Consider the following 20,054-nt stretch of genomic DNA (forward strand, 5'->3'; position numbering starts at 1 on the left):
AAAATTAAGTAATTCCACCAAATAGTTTTTAGAGAAATGGTCCTACCTGAAAGGAATCACTGATTTCTGCATCGAGTCCTTCCAGATCATCCACAGAAGACTGAGTCTTTCTCAGAGTCAGGTCAGCAGTCAGCGTGCCATCATTATAAGATCTGACGAACTTGAAGTCACTAGTGCGCGAGCCCGTGGTCAGGTATGCGTCATAATTGTAGGCGCTGCGGAGAGTTCCCGCGCCCTCCACCTCTGCGTAATTTGGAGGCAGATACGCGCTGGGAATGGCTACAGCTCCATCAAACAACAGTCTGGGCTTTCTCCTGCGACAAAACCTCACGGCCAGGATGATGATGATGAAGGTCAGGAAGAAAGTGGAGACGGACACCAGCGCGATGATCAAATAAAACGTCAGTTTGGAGCTGCTCTCGTCATGAGACATGTCTTTCAGTTCTGGCACTTCAGCCAAGTTATCTGATACAAGTAAATACAGTGCGCACGTGGCTGAGAGAGAGGGCTGTCCGTTATCTCTGACTGACACAATAAGGTTCTGCTTCATGCTGTCAGATTCAGAAATGTCCCGCTGCGTCCTGATCTCTCCGCTGTGGACACCGATAGTGAAAAGTCCCGGATCAGTCGCTTTAATGATGTGATACGAGAGCCACGCGTTCTGCCCGGAATCCGCGTCCACGGCGATCACCTTGGAGACCAGCGAGCGCGCCTGCGCAGCTTTGGGCACCATCTCGGTCATGAAGGAGTTTCCCTCCGGAGAGGGGTATAATATCTGAGGAGAGTTGTCATTCTTATCCGATATGAAGACACTCACGGTCACGTTACTGCTCAGAGGAGGAGACCCGTTGTCTCTGGCTAACACGAGCACTTTGAAACTTTTCATCTGCTCGTAATCAAACGACCTGACGGCATGAATGACCCCGGTGTCTCCGTTAATGGATAAAAAGGAGGACACCGGTGCGCCATTGACATCAGAGGACAACAGAGAATAAACTACAGTGCCATTCTGTCTCCAGTCCGGGTCTGTAGCTGATACTGAACAAATAGAGGAGCCTGCTTTGTTATTTTCTTGCACATGAGCTCTGTAATTCTGCTGCTGAAATACAGGTGGATTATCATTGACGTCAGCTACAGTCAAGTGAATATTCTTAGTGGAAGATAAAGGCGGAGAGCCCTCATCAGTAGCAGTAATTGTAATATTATATTCAGAGAGCAGCTCGCGGTCTAATTCACCTGTGGTCACCAGAGAATAGTAATTTTTGATTGAAGGCACGAGTTTAAATGGGACGTTTTGCTGAATGGAGCAGCGCACCTGTCCGTTATTCTCAGAGTCTCTGTCCTGCACATTAATGATGCCAACCTCTGTACCGGGTAACGAGCTCTCAGCAACTGGACTATTCAGTGATTGAATTATTATTATAGGAGCGTTATCATTGACATCAATAACATCTATTAATACAGTACAATGATTGGCGAGCCCTTGGCCATCTTTGGCTTGAACTGGTAGTTCAATTAAAGTCTCCTCCTCGTAATCAATCATACCTGTAAGTTTAATCTCTCCAGACAACGAATTGAGAGAAAATATATCCAACAAACCTTCGGATAAATGACCAAATGCATAGGTCACTTCTCCATTTTGTCCCTCGTCAGCATCAGTAGCGCTCACTGTCACCACTACAGTATCTACAGGGGAATTTTCAGGCAGACTGACTTTATAGACGGCCTGACTAAAGACTGGAGCATTATCATTAGCATCCAGCACAGTGACGTGTATGGCTACAGTACCTGATCTCGGTGGAGTCCCGCCGTCTACCGCAGTCAGAATTAAAGTCACCTCTTTCTGCTGCTCACGATCCAGCTCTTTATTCAGCACGAGTTCGCCATATTTTCTTCCATTTGGACGCGTTAATACACTAAGGAGAAAGTGTTCATTATTCTGAAGAGTATATGTCTGCACTGAATTCATACCAATATCCGCATCATGAGCCTCATCTAATAAATAACGAGATCCTTTATCTGCCAACTCGTGCATTTCAAATTTAATGACACTTTCTTTAAATTGTGGTGAATTATCATTAATGTCTTCAATGTTAAAAATAAAGCGATGCAGCTCTAAAGGATTTTCCAGCACGAGCTCCTGTTTAAGAACGCAGGACGATTTTTTTCCACAAAGCCCCTCTCTGTCGATTCTCTCCGCTACCGTCAGCTCTCCAGTGTTCAGATTTATGTCACAATATCGTTTTCTGTTACCTTCAGCATCAATGCGAGCTTTACGAGATAACAGTCTTTTCACATCGAGTCCGAGATCCTTCGCTATATTTCCAATCACAGATCCGCGTTTCATCTCCTCCGGGAAAGAATAGCTCACGTCTCCATAAGCGCTGTGCGCCATCAGCACGAAGAACAAAAGAACGAACATCTCAGCAGCAAAGCAGAGCTTTTGAAATGCCCAAGACATTAAGCAAAAATGAATCCCAGGGAAAACTTGCTATTAACACGAAAAACGAAACAAATGTACAATTAAATGTATAAAAGAACAGACTAACAGCTTGAAATGTGGCCTTGCCACCGTCGACGATTTTTTGTAACTGAGGAACTGGCAGCTCTTTAGCATAAGCAGGGTGGAGACATTTGCACTGAACAGAGTAAAGGTTATGCAGTTAAACAGCGACACTGTGAGTTGAAAAAAAGAAACTGCATGACATTAAAGCTTCTGACAGCTTTAAGTGTTAAAAGAACATTACAAAGGACTGATGCGAAATATTTATTTAGCAGACGGGCTACTTATTTTGTTATGAAACTTGAGGCGTCAAAAAAATGTTAGCAGCACGACTTTATGTGGAGCAAGAGATAAAAACAGAATGAGTAAATAACCCTATAACAAAGTAAAATCCATATAAAGGCCATAAGGACAGAGAGCTACAATACAGCAGCAACATACCAAAGTCAAAGCAAGTGCAGCACCATGGACAGCAACAGCGAAAACCTGAACCTGATACTCTATAAATATTTCCCCTTAATTAAAAGTACAAATGTCTGTTAAAAACACACATTTCAGTCTATCCTATACTAAAATATCCTCAAACGCTAAGCAAACTGAATATAATAAAGGAATAGATAGACAGACATGCAGAGGTTTAGTAAAAGTGGAAATATACAATAAAATGAAAAAGATGAACAACATCTGTAAAGTGCATGAAATAATTCAAATAGAGAAGGGTGAAATAAATATACCCCAATACAGTGACACCCTGTATTTCTTTCTAAATATCAGTAATACTAATATTATACTTATGAGTTCACTATTTGTTCACTAATATGATCATTGAACATGATTTATAACTAATCAATTATGAACATTTGTTACGTTTCATTAAAAACAACAACAACAATGCAATCATTCATTCATTCAGTTTCTTTTCGGCTTAGTCCCTTTATTAGTTTGGGGTTGCCACAGCGGTATGAACCACCAACTTATCCAGAACGTTTTTACGCAGCGAATGCCCTTCCAGCCGCAACCCATCTCTGGGAAAACAATGCAATCATACATCATTTAAATATAATTAAAACAAAACTAACTCAATCAAATTCTCTTCACTGTATTTTTTTTTTTTTTTTTTGCACTTAACCCTGCGACTTCTGCCAATATAATTGACAGCTAATGCACATCCAGCTTTGTTTATTAATGTGGCCACTTTTTTATTTGGCAAAATAACATGTATTTGAGATTTATTCAAACAGATTATGACAAACAAACTTAAACAGAACTATTATTTTATATAAACGACAAAAGGAATAAAGGGAGCACGCTAAAGAGCAAAGCATTTTTAGAAAACTCACTGCAGCTAGAGTACGAAGCAAGTTGGACAGAAAATTTAGTGCGCACAAATAATAATAAAAAAAAAGATTTATCAAGACAATGCCACACCACTTTGATTCAGATGTCAAAAAACGTTTCAAATATTCAACTACTGACTTCATAAACTGCTGATAAAATACATAAAAATAAACAAAACTACCAAAAAAATAAATAAAATAAATGCCCATACTATCACACATCTAGTTTACAACACAGACTTAATATCAGCAGAATCCACACAGACGACAACGAAGATGGATAATGTGTTACACTAACTAGCTTGACTGTAAGATTCGGGTGAAAAAAAAAACAATTTTGAATGCGATAATTATCCTTGAAATCGTTTAAATCTTTGCAAACGAACAAACACACAAAAAAACTGATACTAGCTATACCAGAAATAATAATATGCCCAAACAAGTGCAAATAGGTTGTGAATGCCACATATATTACGAATGCATGAACAAATGTGCATGGACCACTTAATTTCATACTTTTGCTAATATTGAACATTAAAACATTTTAATGCAGCCTCTGCGATAAAGCTTTCTGAAAAAGTCACTTGATGTGCCAATAAAAACAAAAACTGAGAACAGTGTAAAAAACAGCAGTTCACTAAAATAATAAAATAAGTAAATAAAAATAACAAAACGCCCTTAAAACCATAATCCTTTGTCCTACCTGAAACGAATCAGTGATTTCTGCATCGAGCCCTTCCAGGTCATCCACAGAGGACTGAGTCTTCCTTAGAGTCAGGTCAGCAGTCAGCGTGCCATCATTATAAGATCTGACGAACTTGAAGTCACTAGTGCGCGAGCCCGTGGTCAGGTATGCGTCATAATTGTAGGCGCTGCGGAGAGTTCCCGCGCCCTCCACCTCTGCGTAATTTGGAGGCAGATACGCGCTGGGAATGGCTACAGCTCCATCAAACAACAGTCTGGGCTTTCTCCTGCGACAAAACCTCACGGCCAGGATGATGATGATGAAGGTCAGGAAGAAAGTGGAGACGGACACCAGCGCGATGATCAAATAAAACGTCAGTTTGGAGCTGCTCTCGTCATGAGACATGTCTTTCAGTTCTGGCACTTCAGCCAAGTTATCTGATACAAGTAAATACAGTGCGCACGTGGCTGAGAGAGAGGGCTGTCCGTTATCTCTGACTGACACAATAAGGTTCTGCTTCATGCTGTCAGATTCAGAAATGTCCCGCTGCGTCCTGATCTCTCCGCTGTGGACACCGATAGTGAAAAGTCCCGGATCAGTCGCTTTAATGATGTGATACGAGAGCCACGCGTTCTGCCCGGAATCCGCGTCCACGGCGATCACCTTGGAGACCAGGGAGCGCGCCTGCGCGGTTTTGGGGACCAACTCGGTCATGAAGGAGTTTCCCTCCGGAGAGGGGTATAATATCTGAGGAGAGTTGTCATTCTCATCCGATATGAAGACACTCACGGTCACGTTACTGCTCAGAGGAGGAGATCCGTTGTCTCTGGCTAACACGAGCACTTTGAAACTTTTCATCTGCTCGTAATCAAACGACCTGACGGCATGAATGACCCCGGTGTCTCCGTTAATGGATAAAAAGGAGGACACCGGTGCGCCATTGACATCAGAGGACAACAGAGAATAAACTACAGTGCCATTCTGTCTCCAGTCCGGGTCTGTAGCTGATACTGAACAAATAGAGGAGCCTGCTTTGTTATTTTCTTGCACATGAGCTCTGTAATTCTGCTGCTGAAATACAGGTGGATTATCATTGACGTCAGCTACAGTCAAGTGAATATTCTTAGTGGAAGATAAAGGCGGAGAGCCCTCATCAGTAGCAGTAATTGTAATATTATATTCAGAGAGCAGCTCGCGGTCTAATTCACCTGTGGTCACCAGAGAATAGTAATTTTTGATTGAAGGCACGAGTTTAAATGGGACGTTTTGCTGAATGGAGCAGCGCACCTGTCCGTTATTCTCAGAGTCTCTGTCCTGCACATTAATGATGCCAACCTCTGTACCGGGAAACGCGCTCTCAGGAATGGGACTGTTCAGAGATTTAAGTATTATTATCGGTGCGTTATCATTGGCATCAACAATATCTATTAATACATTGGAATAACTGGCCAATCCCTGACCATCTTTGGCTTGAACGGGAAGCTCGATTATACTCTCATCTTCATAATCAATCGTTCCAATTAGTTTGATCACACCAGACACTGAATCAAGAACAAATAACTGCAGGATCTTTTGAGAAACATGACCAAATCCATAATTTACAACTCCATTTTGTCCCTCGTCAGCATCAGTAGCGCTCACTGTCACCACTACAGTATCTACAGGGGAATTTTCAGGCAGACTGACTTTATAGACGGCCTGACTAAAGACTGGAGCATTATCATTAGCATCCAGCACAGTGACGTGTATGGCTACAGTACCTGATCTCGGTGGAGTCCCGCCGTCTACCGCAGTCAGAATTAAAGTCACCTCTTTCTGCTGCTCACGATCCAGCTCTTTATTCAGCACGAGCTCGCTATATTTTCTTCCATGTTCTTTAGTAATAACATTTAGTAGAAAGTGTTCATTGTTCTGAAGTGTATATGACTGCACTGAATTCATTCCAATATCCGCATCATACGCCTCTTCTAATAAATAACGAGATCCTTTGTCTGCTGATTCCCCTATTTCGAATTTAATAACACTTTCTTTGAATTGTGGAGAATAATCATTAATGTCCTGAATATTAAGAATGAAATGATGGAGCTCTAAAGGATTTTCCAATTCGAGCTGCTGTTTTACAACGCACAAAGCTTTCTTTCCGCAAATCTCCTCTCTGTCGATTCTCTCCGCTACGGTCAGCTCTCCAGTGTTCAAATTAATGTCACAGTATCGTTTTCTGTTACCTTCAGTATCAATGCGAGCTTTACGAGATGACAGTCTGTTTATATCAAGTCCGAGATCCTTCGCTATATTTCCAATCACAGATCCGCGTTTCATCTCCTCCGGGAAAGAATAGCTCACGTCTCCATAAGCGCTGTGCGCCATCAGCACGAAGAACAAAAGACTGAACATCTCAGCAGCAAGGCAGAGCCTTTAAAATGCCCAAGACTTTTAGCAAAAATTAATCCCAAGGAAATCCCGCTATTAACACGAAAAACGAAACAAATTTACAGTTAAACGTATAAAATAGCAGCCTAACTGCGTGATTCATGGCCTCGCCACCGTCGACGATTTTCTGTAACTGAGGAACTGGCAGCTCTTTAGCATAAGCAGGGTGGAGACATATGCACTGAACCTAGTAAAGGTTTTGCAGGTAAATAGCGACGCTTTGAGTTGAAAAAAGAAACTGCAAGACATTAAAGCTTCTGACAGCTTTAAGTGTTTAAAGAACATTGTATTGCATTGATGCCGAGAGTTTATTTAGCAAATGTTCCATTTATTTTGCAACGTAACCAGGCGCCAAATAACTATCTGTAGCGCAAGACAAAGACAACAAGTAAATATATATATAAGTATTACTCTATACCAAAAAGTAAAAGGCCATAAGGACAGAGAGATACAACCGAGAAGAAAACTACCAATGGTCCCAGCCAGTGCAGCATCACGGACAGCAACAGCAAAAACCTGAACGCAATCTTCAGCGAATTTATACTAAAAAGTACAAGTATGGTAAAAACTTACTAGAGTAAAATAAAAATACACAACGTTTATATTTGAGTATTAAAAATCAAAAAAAATGAAAGTTTCAAAAATAAAAAATGGTGGAAATACTTGTTTTATCTTACTGAACTATCTCCCGATGCAAAGCAAGATTAACAAAATAAGGTAATTTATTAGATAAACATAATGCAAAGGTGTAATTAAGTGTAACCATAAAATTAAATGAAAATGGATCAAAAACATCTGTAAAATACGCAACAAGCAAAAAGGAGCAGAATGACATAAATATGACCCCTAATGCGACACCTTTTCTTTCTCTCTCTCTTTCTTTCTTTCTTTCTTTCTTTTCTTATATATTTATTTATTTAATTTTTGTAGCATCAGTTCTAAAAAATGTAATATAACTATATATTCACTATCCAAACACTCCTACGATCATGATTTATAACTAAAATAACCAGAACATTTGTGACGTTTAAAAAGAACAGCTATCACATATCATTTAAATATATTTGGGACAAAACTTTAGTTTTTAATCAACTAGATTACGAAGCAAGTTGGAAAAAAGTTGTGTGTTTACAAACTATTTTTTAAATTTCCACAGGCCTTTAATTCAAATAATAAAAAAAAATTAAATAAATAAATAAAAAACTTTTAGAAAACGTTACTTAGCGGAATACGCACTTAAAAACAGCTTATAAAATACATACAAACGATAAATAAAAGTACCAAATTACCCACATCACACATCTACGTTATAACACAGACTTATTAACAGCAGAATTCACATAGACCATGAACACACAACATGAAGATGAATAATGTTTTAAACTAACCAGCCTGACGGAAATATTCATAAAAATAATACCTATAAATGCGAAAATTATCTCTAAAACATTTAAAAACGTTGCAAACACATAAACAACAAAATTGATAATAGCTAATCCAAAACTGCCCAAAAAAAAGGTCAAAAGCTTTGTAGAACACATCATAATATTACGATTACAAAAAATAATGCGCATGGGTCACTTAATCCTATACTTTCGTTACTTCAAATGAGCCATAAAATAAGTTAATGTAGCTCAAACGATAAAGCTTTTGGAAAAACTTTGGCGATGTGCAAATAAACTGAGCACAGTTAAGAAAAAGAGCAGTCAACCAACACAAAACAAAATAAGCAAAAAAATAAAAATAAATAAATAAATAAATAAACAATCTTTTAAATAGTTTTGTTAAAGAAATCCTTTGTCCTACCTGAAAGGAATCAGTGATTTCTGCATCGAGTCCTTCCAGATCATCCACAGAGGACTGAGTCTTCCTCAGAGTCAGGTCAGCAGTCAGCGTGCCATCATTATAAGATCTGACGAACTTGAAGTCACTAGTGCGCGAGCCCGTGGTCAGGTATGCGTCATAATTGTAGGCGCTGCGGAGAGTTCCCGCGCCCTCCACCTCTGCGTAATTTGGAGGCAGATACGCGCTGGGAATGGCTACAGCTCCATCAAACAACAGTCTGGGCTTTCTCCTGCGACAAAACCTCACGGCCAGGATGATGATGATGAAGGTCAGGAAGAAAGTGGAGACGGACACCAGCGCGATGATCAAATAAAACGTCAGTTTGGAGCTGCTCTCGTCATGAGACATGTCTTTCAGTTCTGGCACTTCAGCCAAGTTATCTGATACAAGTAAATACAGTGCGCACGTGGCTGAGAGAGAGGGCTGTCCGTTATCTCTGACTGACACAATAAGGTTCTGCTTCATGCTGTCAGATTCAGAAATGTCCCGCTGCGTCCTGATCTCTCCGCTGTGGACACCGATAGTGAAAAGTCCCGGATCAGTCGCTTTAATGATGTGATACGAGAGCCACGCGTTCTGCCCGGAATCCGCGTCCACGGCGATCACCTTGGAGACCAGGGAGCGCGCCTGCGCAGCTTTGGGCACCATCTCGGTCATGAAGGAGTTTCCCTCCGGAGAGGGGTATAATATCTGAGGAGAGTTGTCATTCTCATCCGATATGAAGACACTCACGGTCACGTTACTGCTCAGAGGAGGAGACCCGTTGTCTCTGGCTAACACGAGCACTTTGAAACTTTTCATCTGCTCGTAATCAAACGACCTGATGGCATGAATGACCCCGGTGTCTCCGTTAATGGATAAAAAGGAGGACACCGGTGCGCCATTGACATCAGAGGACAACAGAGAATAAACTACAGTGCCATTCTGTCTCCAGTCCGGGTCTGTAGCTGATACTGAACAAATAGAGGAGCCTGCTTTGTTATTTTCTTGCACATGAGCTCTGTAATTCTGCTGCTGAAATACAGGTGGATTATCATTGACGTCAGCTACAGTCAAGTGAATATTCTTAGTGGAAGATAAAGGCGGAGAGCCCTCATCAGTAGCAGTAATTGTAATATTATATTCAGAGAGCAGCTCGCGGTCTAATTCACCTGTGGTCACCAGAGAATAGTAATTTTTGATTGAAGGCACGAGTTTAAATGGGACGTTTTGCTGAATGGAGCAGCGCACCTGTCCGTTATTCTCAGAGTCTCTGTCCTGCACATTAATGATGCCAACCTCTATACCGGGTAACGCGCTCTCGGGGATGGGAACATTCAGAGAATTTATTGCTATTACAGGTGCGTTATCATTTACGTCAATAACATTTATCAATACAGTGCATCTATTTGCTAACCCTTGACCATCTTTAGCTTGAATTGGCAGCTGAATAGAGGTCTCCTCTTCATAATCAAACAAGTGTTTTAGTTTAATTTCACCAGACACTGCATCAATGAAAAACATTTCCTGATAGATTTCTGATAAATGACCAAATGCATACGTCACTTCTCCATTTTGCCCCTCGTCAGCATCAGTAGCGCTCACTGTCACCACTACAGTGTCTACAGGGGAATTTTCAGGCAGACTGACTTTATAGACGGCCTGACTAAAGACTGGAGCATTATCATTAGCATCCAGCACAGTGACGTGTATGGCTACAGTACCTGATCTCGGTGGAGTCCCGCCGTCTACCGCAGTCAGAATTAAAGTCACCTCTTTCTGCTGCTCACGATCCAATTCCTTGTTTAAAACAAGCTCGCCATATTTACCACCACTGTCGCCATTGTGAATATTGAGAACAAAATGCTCATTATTCTGAAGAGTATATGTCTGCACTGAATTCATACCAATATCCGCATCATGAGCCTCATCTAATAAATAACGAGATCCTTGGTCTGCTGACTCACGAATTTCAAATTTAATTACACTCTCCTTAAATTGAGGTGAATTATCATTTATATCTTCGATATTAAAAATAAAGCGATGCAGCTCTAAAGGATTTTCCAGCACGAGCTCCTGTTTAAGAACGCATGACGATTTTTTCCCACAAAGCCCTTCCCTGTCGATTCTCTCCGCTACGGTCAGCTCTCCAGTGTTCAGATTAATATCACAGTATCGTTTTCTGTTGCCTTCTGCATCAATACGAGCTTTTCGAGATGACAGCCTTTTCACATCGATACCAAGATCCTTCGCCAAATTCCCAATCACAGATCCGCGTTTCATCTCCTCCGGGAAAGAATAGCTCACGTCTCCATAAGCGCTGTGCGCCATCAGCACGAAGAACAAAAGACCAAACATCTCAGCAGCTTCATCAAACCCTTCCAAATACTTGCGAAATTTATGATAAATTTTATCCAGAAAATTACAATCGTGTAAAATAAAGCAAATATTCAGTTGTATGTAAAAAAAATAAAATAGAAACAGACTAAATCCAGCCACCGTCGACGATTTTTCTAAAAGAAGTGAGCACGCAGCAGTCTTTGACATCACAGACAGGGCGGATAAATATGTAGGGAAATCACACAGGGTTTTGCTAGTGAACAGCGACGCTGTGAGTCTAAATAAGAAACTACATGGAGTTTGTTTCTCTCATTTGATAATAAAAACGCTTACAAACGTCTGATGATCTACGCTTATTCACCAAACAACACATGCTGATTTTGTTATGTAGCTTGTAAGCAAAACAAAAGCCAGTAGCAACACTGCAGATTGTAAATTAACAACCGTAGCATGCATATTAGTCTAAGGATAAAACGGAGCAAAATCTGTGGAACATTAGAGAGCTAAAATATAGAGCTAGATATTCTAACAGCAAAATTAAATGCAGCACCATGGACAGCAACCGGGAAAACCTGGAAGACTCGATTCACATTTGTCTTTGGCAATTGACTTAATACAAAACGATATAAAATCAGTAATAAAAGCACTTCTTCAATGATCTAAAATATATGTTTTACCTAACACATCATCATAAAGCAAGATGGACATATGTTGTTTGTGTGTGTGTCATTTCCAAATAAAGAAACCACTATATCATTTGCAATCAGTCTACAATGATTTACAAAAGGCCTCAGTCAGCCGAATATGTGAGACATTATATTTCTTTTCCCGTTTATAAATTCCACATAATGCAGGAAGAAATGCAAGCCATCATCTGAATCGGACTGCATAAAAATTGCAGAATCCACACATGCAGAGAGAGGCAAAATTGTAAAAATGAATTTGACCAAGTCGATGTGTGCCAGCAACCAGTATTTTAATATGAAAATATTAAATTTGCTGTTCAACAGAAGATAGAAAATCAAAAAGGTTTAGAAACCATAAGAGGGAGAATGAATTAGGTAATTTGTTTTTTATTATTTATTATTTCTGAGTGAACAATATCTTTAAAGTTTCAGTTGATCGCAAAAAAATAATGAATGAATGAATGAATGAATGAATGAATGAATGAATGAATGAATGAATGAATGAATAAAAAAAAATAGATGAATAAAAGTTAAGCCGGGTATTTGTTGGTAGCCTATGGGCAACATGTATCAGTGTATGTTAATATAAATTAATCCAGAAAACAAAACAAAAAAACTCTTGAAAGAGCTTTGTGATATATAAATAGAAAACAAACAGAGCTGGAAATAAATAAAATAAATCATCAGTCCTACCTGAAACGAATCAGTGATTTCTGCATCGAGCCCTTCCAGATCATCCACAGAGGACTGAGTCTTCCTCAGAGTCAGGTCAGCAGTCAGCGTGCCATCATTATAAGATCTGACGAACTTGAAGTCACTAGTGCGCGAGCCCGTGGTCAGGTATGCGTCATAATTGTAGGCGCTGCGGAGAGTTCCCGCGCCCTCCACCTCTGCGTAATTTGGAGGCAGATACGCGCTGGGAATGGCTACAGCTCCATCAAACAACAGTCTGGGCTTTCTCCTGCGACAAAACCTCACGGCCAGGATGATGATGATGAAGGTCAGGAAGAAAGTGGAGACGGACACCAGCGCGATGATCAAATAAAACGTCAGTTTGGAGCTGCTCTCGTCATGAGACATGTCTTTCAGTTCTGGCACTTCAGCCAAGTTATCTGATACAAGTAAATACAGTGCGCACGTGGCTGAGAGAGAGGGCTGTCCGTTATCTCTGACTGACACTATAAGGTTCTGCTTCATGCTGTCAGATTCAGAAATGTCCCGCTGCGTCCTGATCTCTCCGCTGTGGACACCGATAGTGAAAAGTCCCGGATCAGTCGCTTTAATGATGTGATACGAGAGCCACGCGTTCTGCCCGGAATCCGCGTCCACGGCGATCACTTTGGAAACCAGGGAGCGCGCCTGCGCAGCTTTGGGCACCATCTCGGTCATGAAGGAGTTTCCCTCCGGAGAGGGGTATAATATCTGAGGAGAGTTGTCATTCTCATCCGATATGAAGACACTCACGGTCACGTTACTGCTCAGAGGAGGAGACCCGTTGTCTCTGGCTAACACGAGCACTTTGAAACTTTTCATCTGCTCGTAATCAAACGACCTGATGGCATGAATGACCCCGGTGTCTCCGTTAATGGATAAAAAGGAGGACACCGGTGCGCCATTGACATCAGAGGACAACAGAGAATAAACTACAGTGCCATTCTGTCTCCAGTCCGGGTCTGTAGCTGATACTGAACAAATAGAGGAGCCTGCTTTGTTATTTTCTTGCACATGAGCTCTGTAATTCTGCTGCTGAAATACAGGTGGATTATCATTGACGTCAGCTACAGTCAAGTGAATATTCTTAGTGGAAGATAAAGGCGGAGAGCCCTCATCAGTAGCAGTAATTGTAATATTATATTCAGAGAGCAGCTCGCGGTCTAATTCACCTGTGGTCACCAGAGAATAGTAATTTTTGATTGAAGGCACGAGTTTGAATGGGACGTTTTGCTGAATGGAGCAGCGCACCTGTCCGTTATTCTCAGAGTCTCTGTCCTGCACATTAATGATGCCAACCTCTGTACCGGGTAACGCGCTCTCGGGAACTGGACTATTCAGTGATTTAATTACTGTAACAGGAGCATTATCATTGATATCAGAAATTTCTATAATTACTTTGGTGTCCGAAGAAAGCCCAGAACCATCTTTTCCTTCAATGAGCATTTCATATTTTACTTCCTCTTCAAAATCGATGGGACCTTTAACTTTAATCTCTCCACTATTCTCATTTAGGTAGAATAATTCTTTAGCAATTCCAGAAATACGACTAAACTCATAAGTCACTTCTCCATTTTGTCCCTCGTCAGCATCAGTAGCGCTCACTGTCACCACTACAGTATCTACAGGAGAATTTTCAGGCAGACTGACTTTATAGACGGCCTGACTAAAGACTGGAGCATTATCATTAGCATCCAGCACAGTGACGTGTATGGCTACAGTACCTGATCTCGGTGGAGTACCGCCGTCTACCGCAGTCAGAATTAAAGTCACCTCTTTCTGCTGCTCACGATCTAACTCTTTGTCTAACACCAACTCGACATTTTTTCCACCATCTGCTTTTGTACTCACAGATAAAATAAAATGCTCATTCCTTTCAATGGAATATCTTTGTACTCCATTCTGTCCTATGTCTGCATCATGAGCCTCATTAACGCGGAACCGAGCGCCCTTATCTGCATGCTCACCAATCTCAAGCTTTATTGCATCTTTCGGAAATGTAGGCGTGTTGTCATTAATATCTTGTATTTGTATTGTTACACGATTAATCGCCAGTGGATGTTCAAGGACTAATTCGAAATTTAGAGCACATGACATTTTTTCATTACACAGTCCCTCCCTGTCGATTCTCTCCGCTACGGTCAGCTCTCCAGTGTTCAGATTAATATCACAGAATCGCTTTCTATTACCTTCAGTATCAATGCGAGCCTTACGTGATGATAGTCTGCTCACATCAAGTCCGAGATCCTTCGCTATATTCCCAATTACAGATCCGCGTTTCATCTCCTCCGGGAAAGAATAGCTCACGTCTCCATAAGCGCTGTGCGCCATCAGCACGAAGAACAAAAGGACAAACATCTCAGCAGCAACACGGATACCTCCAAAATCCAAATAGAGATACATACAAATAGACACCTTATAAATTCAATAAAAATACAAAAACCTAAGTGTAAACTATATATAAACTCAAATAAAGATCCGAGAGTGACCGTCGACGATTTTTCACATGGATGTGAGCTGGAAGCCCTGATCATGACATCAGGAACAGGGTGGAGTGAAGCGCAATTCCAAACAAAATGATTGCATAAGTGAACAGCGACACTCTGCGTTAAACTAGGAAACTGCATTCACAACTCAAACAGCATGAGTTAAGGCAGTGTTTCTAGAGGGACGCGGAGGGTTTTAGTGATGCTTTACGCTTCTGTCAGACGCTCAAATTTATGCCCGAGGAAAAAACGAGCTCTTCTAAAGTGGTATATGTGGTCTGATAATAATATGGAAGATGTAATATCCTCATTTTAGTTAGTTGGTACCTTAAAACCTTCCCTACCTGCCTGCTTTTATATACTGTGCGGCGCGCTTTAATTGCAGGAATAAATGCTGGGGTGCGCACTATGTCTTATAATGCGTTTTAAAAGAGTCCTATATATACAATACTCAACATATGAAGTAAATCAGAGACAGCTATCCTAAGAAATGGGTGTTGTTTAAGAGTTTTAGGACAACGTTCATGAAAAGCTTTGACCCACTTCAAATGTTAACTGCTTTATAAATAAATATCCAAGACAGCACTGATATCAACATGTTTAAGCAGATGTAAACACACATTTAGAAGTTCTCAGGAAGTGAAATATCACTTTAAATGACAACAAAAAAATTAACAACCTGCCTCAACTTGCATTTTAGCTGAAAAAGTTTCTGATTTATGCAATGAACTGCAATGCCATACTGCTTCAACTGAAAACCCATCCAAAAATACTCACCGTACAGCATCAAGGACATCGACACACTCATAAATGGAGATACAATCATAAACTTCCTGAGAAATGCACTGCTCTGAGAATTAAGAATCCCAAGAAATTCATTCCTTATTAATCAGATTCATATTTCTGGGCTATACTGTGAATAAATATGCTGCTTCAGCTAAAAAACCATCCACAAAGCACTCTCTACAGCACCACGGACAGCAACATACACTGCTATACTTCATAAATGGAGAGACTTAATCATAAACTTAATCAGAAATACACTGTTCTGACAAATAACAACCCTAAGAGATTTATGCCTTATTAAACACCTCATGGATGCAAAGTAGACAACAAAATGTCAATATTAGCACTATTATGTAAAATAAGAATACAAAAAATACAAACACTGAAAACAGGAAAACACTGACATTTAGTGACATTAGAATTTGCAACATTAAAAACTCTCTCTATATACATCTCTCTAATATATAAATTATTCGTATCCCTGGCAAATTATTCTCACCTAAAGTTTCTTTTATTCAACTAGATTTTTTTGTTTGTTTGTTTGACTGGAAATGACTATATAAGATAGCACTGCCATCAAGGTGTTTCTTATACAGATGGAAACACATTTAGAATTTCCTAGGTTTTGAAAAATCACTTTAGATGACAACAAATAAATTTACAACCTGTCTCAATGTGCACTTTAGCTGGAAATGTTTCCAAACTATATAATGAACTGCAATAATGTATGCTGCTTCAGCTGAAAACCCATCCACAAAGCACTCACTGTACAGCACCACGGACAGCGACATACACCACTCTGCCTCATAAATATAGATACAACCACAAATGTCATGAGAATACACTGCTCTGAGAATTAACAAATCCATATATATATATATATATATATATATATATATATATATATATATATATATATATATATATATATATATATATATATATATATATATATATATATAATAAAAAAATGAATTATAACACTGAACTTTAGTGACAATAAATATTGCAACGTTAAAAAACTCTCTCAATAGATGGTCAGGATATAGACCAAGATATAGGAAATGACACAATCTTCTGCCAAAGGATAATAATATATGTACACGAGATATCATTGTGGTGAAAAACAAAAGAAAAATCTCAGCTTTTATTCATCTTTGAACAAAAAGTGACTGGTTAAAAATCATTAATACTCTTCTTAATAATCAATAGAAAATCCTTTATTGGCTATTACAACAATCGAACACTTCCTATAATAGCTGACCAGCAGTTGGCATGTCTTCACTGGTATTTTTGCCAGTGAGCGCCAACTCATTGAACATATATATATATATATATATATATATATATATATATATATATATATATATATATATATATATATATATATATATATATATATATATATATATATATATATATATATATATATATATATATATATGATGATACATGCACTGACTAATTCGGAAAATAATTTATTGGATTTACTACATTTATATAAGGTAAGTGACTGTCAACAATTTATATGGGCTGAATTTAAACAAACACAATAAATTTAGTAATGTTCAACTTTGTTTGTTTAAATTCAGCTCATATAAACTGTTTGCAAACTATTTGATCTGAGCCATTTTTCAGTGTACATGCATACATATCATACACACAATTTTCCAAATGTATGTATACTGAACTATATGACATTGTGCACAAGACGTAGGCCTACCTTCAAACATTCTCGTGACTCGTTTCCGTTTTCTTTGATGTTTGATCGCGTGTCCTACATCAAGGTTCCCAAAAACGGTGCAGAAACTCTAAAATAAAATATTTAAATGCATATGTTTACATTATATCGTTTAAATATAAAACATAGCCTATAATTCATTGCTGGGCATTTATCCTTGCTGTTGGACTGCTGAACAGACAAGCAAACGGAGAAGAGCAGCGGCGTGCAGTGAGCGAGTGGGGAATTACAGTTTCCTCTGCAGCCTCTCATTTCAGACATTGCACTGCATTAAACCCTTCTCACAAAACGGTGATGACGCGTTTCAGCCGTAATCAGACTCTTAAATCCTCTAAAGTTTTTAATAATAATAATAATAATAATAATAATAATAATGATAATAATAATAATAATAATATTAATAATAATGATGATATTGAAAATAATAAAAATAATAATAATAATAATAATAATAATAATAACGATAATGATAATGATAATAATAATAACAATAACAATAATAACAACAATAATAATAATCATAATCATAATCATGCTAATAATAATAACAATAATAATCATCATCATCATAATAATGCTAATAATATTAATAATAATAATAATAATGATGATGATGATGATGATGATGATGATGATGATAATAATACAAATACAAATAATACAAATAATAATAAATTGATTAAATTGTATTAATTTATTAATTAATATAATTTTCACTTTAAAAATGAATGTGTAGGACGAACAATGTAAAAAAGAGAGATGTATCTCGTCTTTTTTCAATAAAACAATTGCATATTAAAATGAGATACATCTCTAGTATTATTAAAATAGTAAATAGTAAATAGTATTAGTAAAATAATTTCTCTTTAAAAAAATCAAGTATATAAAACTGACACACCTTTGGGTTTTGACCACTGAAAATGTGTAGGCAACACTGGTAAAATGTGATAGAGGTAAAGTTGGTTTCATATTCGCACATTCGTTCATTTAGAAGTCTCTATATTGTTTACAATGCTACTTTAAATATTTCATCGGAATTAGCATGCGAGTATGACTATAATACTGAACAATGTTGTACTTTGATAGTCATTGGCTGCCTTTATGAGTTCCCTATTTAGAATTTGCAAATAATACTTTTCTGAAATTATGTTTTAAGGATAATGTCTGAATATCCGAATCTACAACCAACTTTATCTCTCGTAAAATGTGTTAACGGTGCCTTATTGAATTTACAAAAAATATAGGTTTTAAAAATATAGACACCAAAATAAATAAATAAATAAAACGTTTTACAACCACACAGCGAAAAATGCGGATATTTTAATTTTTTTTCAAATGCATATATTTTTAGTTTATTGTAACTTATTAAACTAAGTTTATCATGTTGTAACTTAACTTTATAAGTTACGCAAGCTGTTTTAAGTCAGTTTAACATAATATAAATAATATAAATGGACTCATAAGGTTAATTTGATACAGCTTAAACATTTAAGGCAACCTGGATTTTTAAAGTGCAGAATCCAAAAAGAAATTAAGATATCGCTAATCCATCTTGAGAGTAGCCTATAGTTTTGTGGAAAACCCCTTAAAATTAATGATAATTTTTATCATTTTTGAAGTGTGAAAAATAAGATAAAAAACAGGCCAGCGTTTACTGTGTTTAAGACAACTTTTTACAGACATTTTAGTAGGCTAATTAAAACAACAACAACAACAAATCCCACTGTTCCACATAAAGGAAAACTCGAATAGCCACGGCACCATCAACAACTTTATAATATTCGTGCCACATTTATATATTAATTATTGTTTAAATAATTTCTAATAAAATATCAAAGCATGTACCTGCCTAACAACAACACTTTCCTTCTCCTTCCTCGCCAGACTTGATTCATGATAACAAACATGCATCGATTTCCGGTTTACTGGAAGAAGTGTTAATGAAACAAATTCAGAGTATTGAGAAGCAGTAAAACGCACACTCACACGCACAATAAGGCTTTATTTTTTTTAATTATACACTAAACAAAACTAAAATAAAAATGGTTAACACATTGAATATACTAAAGGGGACACGTAATGCTGTCACGTGACATATCCCAGACATCATTACAAATGTGAGGACCATATAAAGTTTAATATGTCGAGTCTCTTAATTAAAGATACTAAATTTGTCAAATCAAACCTGATATAGCAACACAAAGGTCAGACCTATACTTAAACGTTTATATATATATATATAACGTTATCGCTTAATATTACTTCATTCTGCATTTCTAAACCCTAAACACACTAAACACACTGGCTGTGAAATGCGTACAGGCAGTGGCGCTATTGAGTCACATAATGAAGTAATTCAGTTTACTAATGTTCACTGTGTTTGTTCACTCTCTTCAGATGCAAATGTTGGGATGGGGATAAAAAAGGCAGTATTCATCGATGGTGAGTCTCACGTGAGTAACACGCATTAAGTAATTGGTATTATTATTATAATTGGATGTGAATCAGAAATGTTCTTTTTAAAC

The 20,054-nt window shown here is 38.1% G+C and overlaps 4 protein-coding genes across 4 annotated transcripts in view; all 4 read right to left on the reverse strand.

Moving 5' to 3' along the window:
• pcdh2g2.2 (protocadherin 2 gamma 2.2) overlaps positions 1–2,461 on the reverse strand; it is a 214,072-nt gene extending 211,611 nt beyond the window's left edge. The window contains exon 1 of the mRNA NM_001444390.1: positions 95–2,461. Coding sequence (NP_001431319.1) covers positions 95–2,461 — 2,367 coding nt within the window. The remainder of the gene's footprint in view (positions 1–94) is intronic.
• Positions 1–11,326, reverse strand: part of pcdh2g1.2 (protocadherin 2 gamma 1.2) — a 222,937-nt gene extending 211,611 nt beyond the window's left edge. The window contains exon 1 of the mRNA NM_001024174.3: positions 8,762–11,326. Within this exon, the coding sequence (NP_001019345.3) occupies positions 8,762–11,326 (2,565 nt within the window). The remainder of the gene's footprint in view (positions 1–8,761) is intronic.
• pcdh2g1.1 (protocadherin 2 gamma 1.1) overlaps positions 1–14,919 on the reverse strand; it is a 226,530-nt gene extending 211,611 nt beyond the window's left edge. Inside the window, exon 1 of the mRNA NM_001444385.1 lies at positions 12,499–14,919. Within this exon, the coding sequence (NP_001431314.1) occupies positions 12,499–14,919 (2,421 nt within the window). The remainder of the gene's footprint in view (positions 1–12,498) is intronic.
• Positions 4,544–6,919, reverse strand: pcdh2g2.1 (protocadherin 2 gamma 2.1; the record flags this gene model as incomplete). Its single annotated transcript, NM_001024175.3, is given in 1 exon segment — positions 4,544–6,919. A coding segment is annotated over 1 exon segment (2,376 nt), but the record flags the coding sequence as incomplete, so codon positions are not given.
• Positions 14,920–20,054: the final 5,135 nt, after the last annotated feature.

Source organism: Danio rerio, chromosome 14 (assembly GCF_052040795.2).
Source record: "Danio rerio strain M-AB ecotype USA chromosome 14, GRCz13ab, whole genome shotgun sequence".
Classification (NCBI taxonomy): Eukaryota; Metazoa; Chordata; class Actinopteri; order Cypriniformes; family Danionidae; genus Danio; species Danio rerio.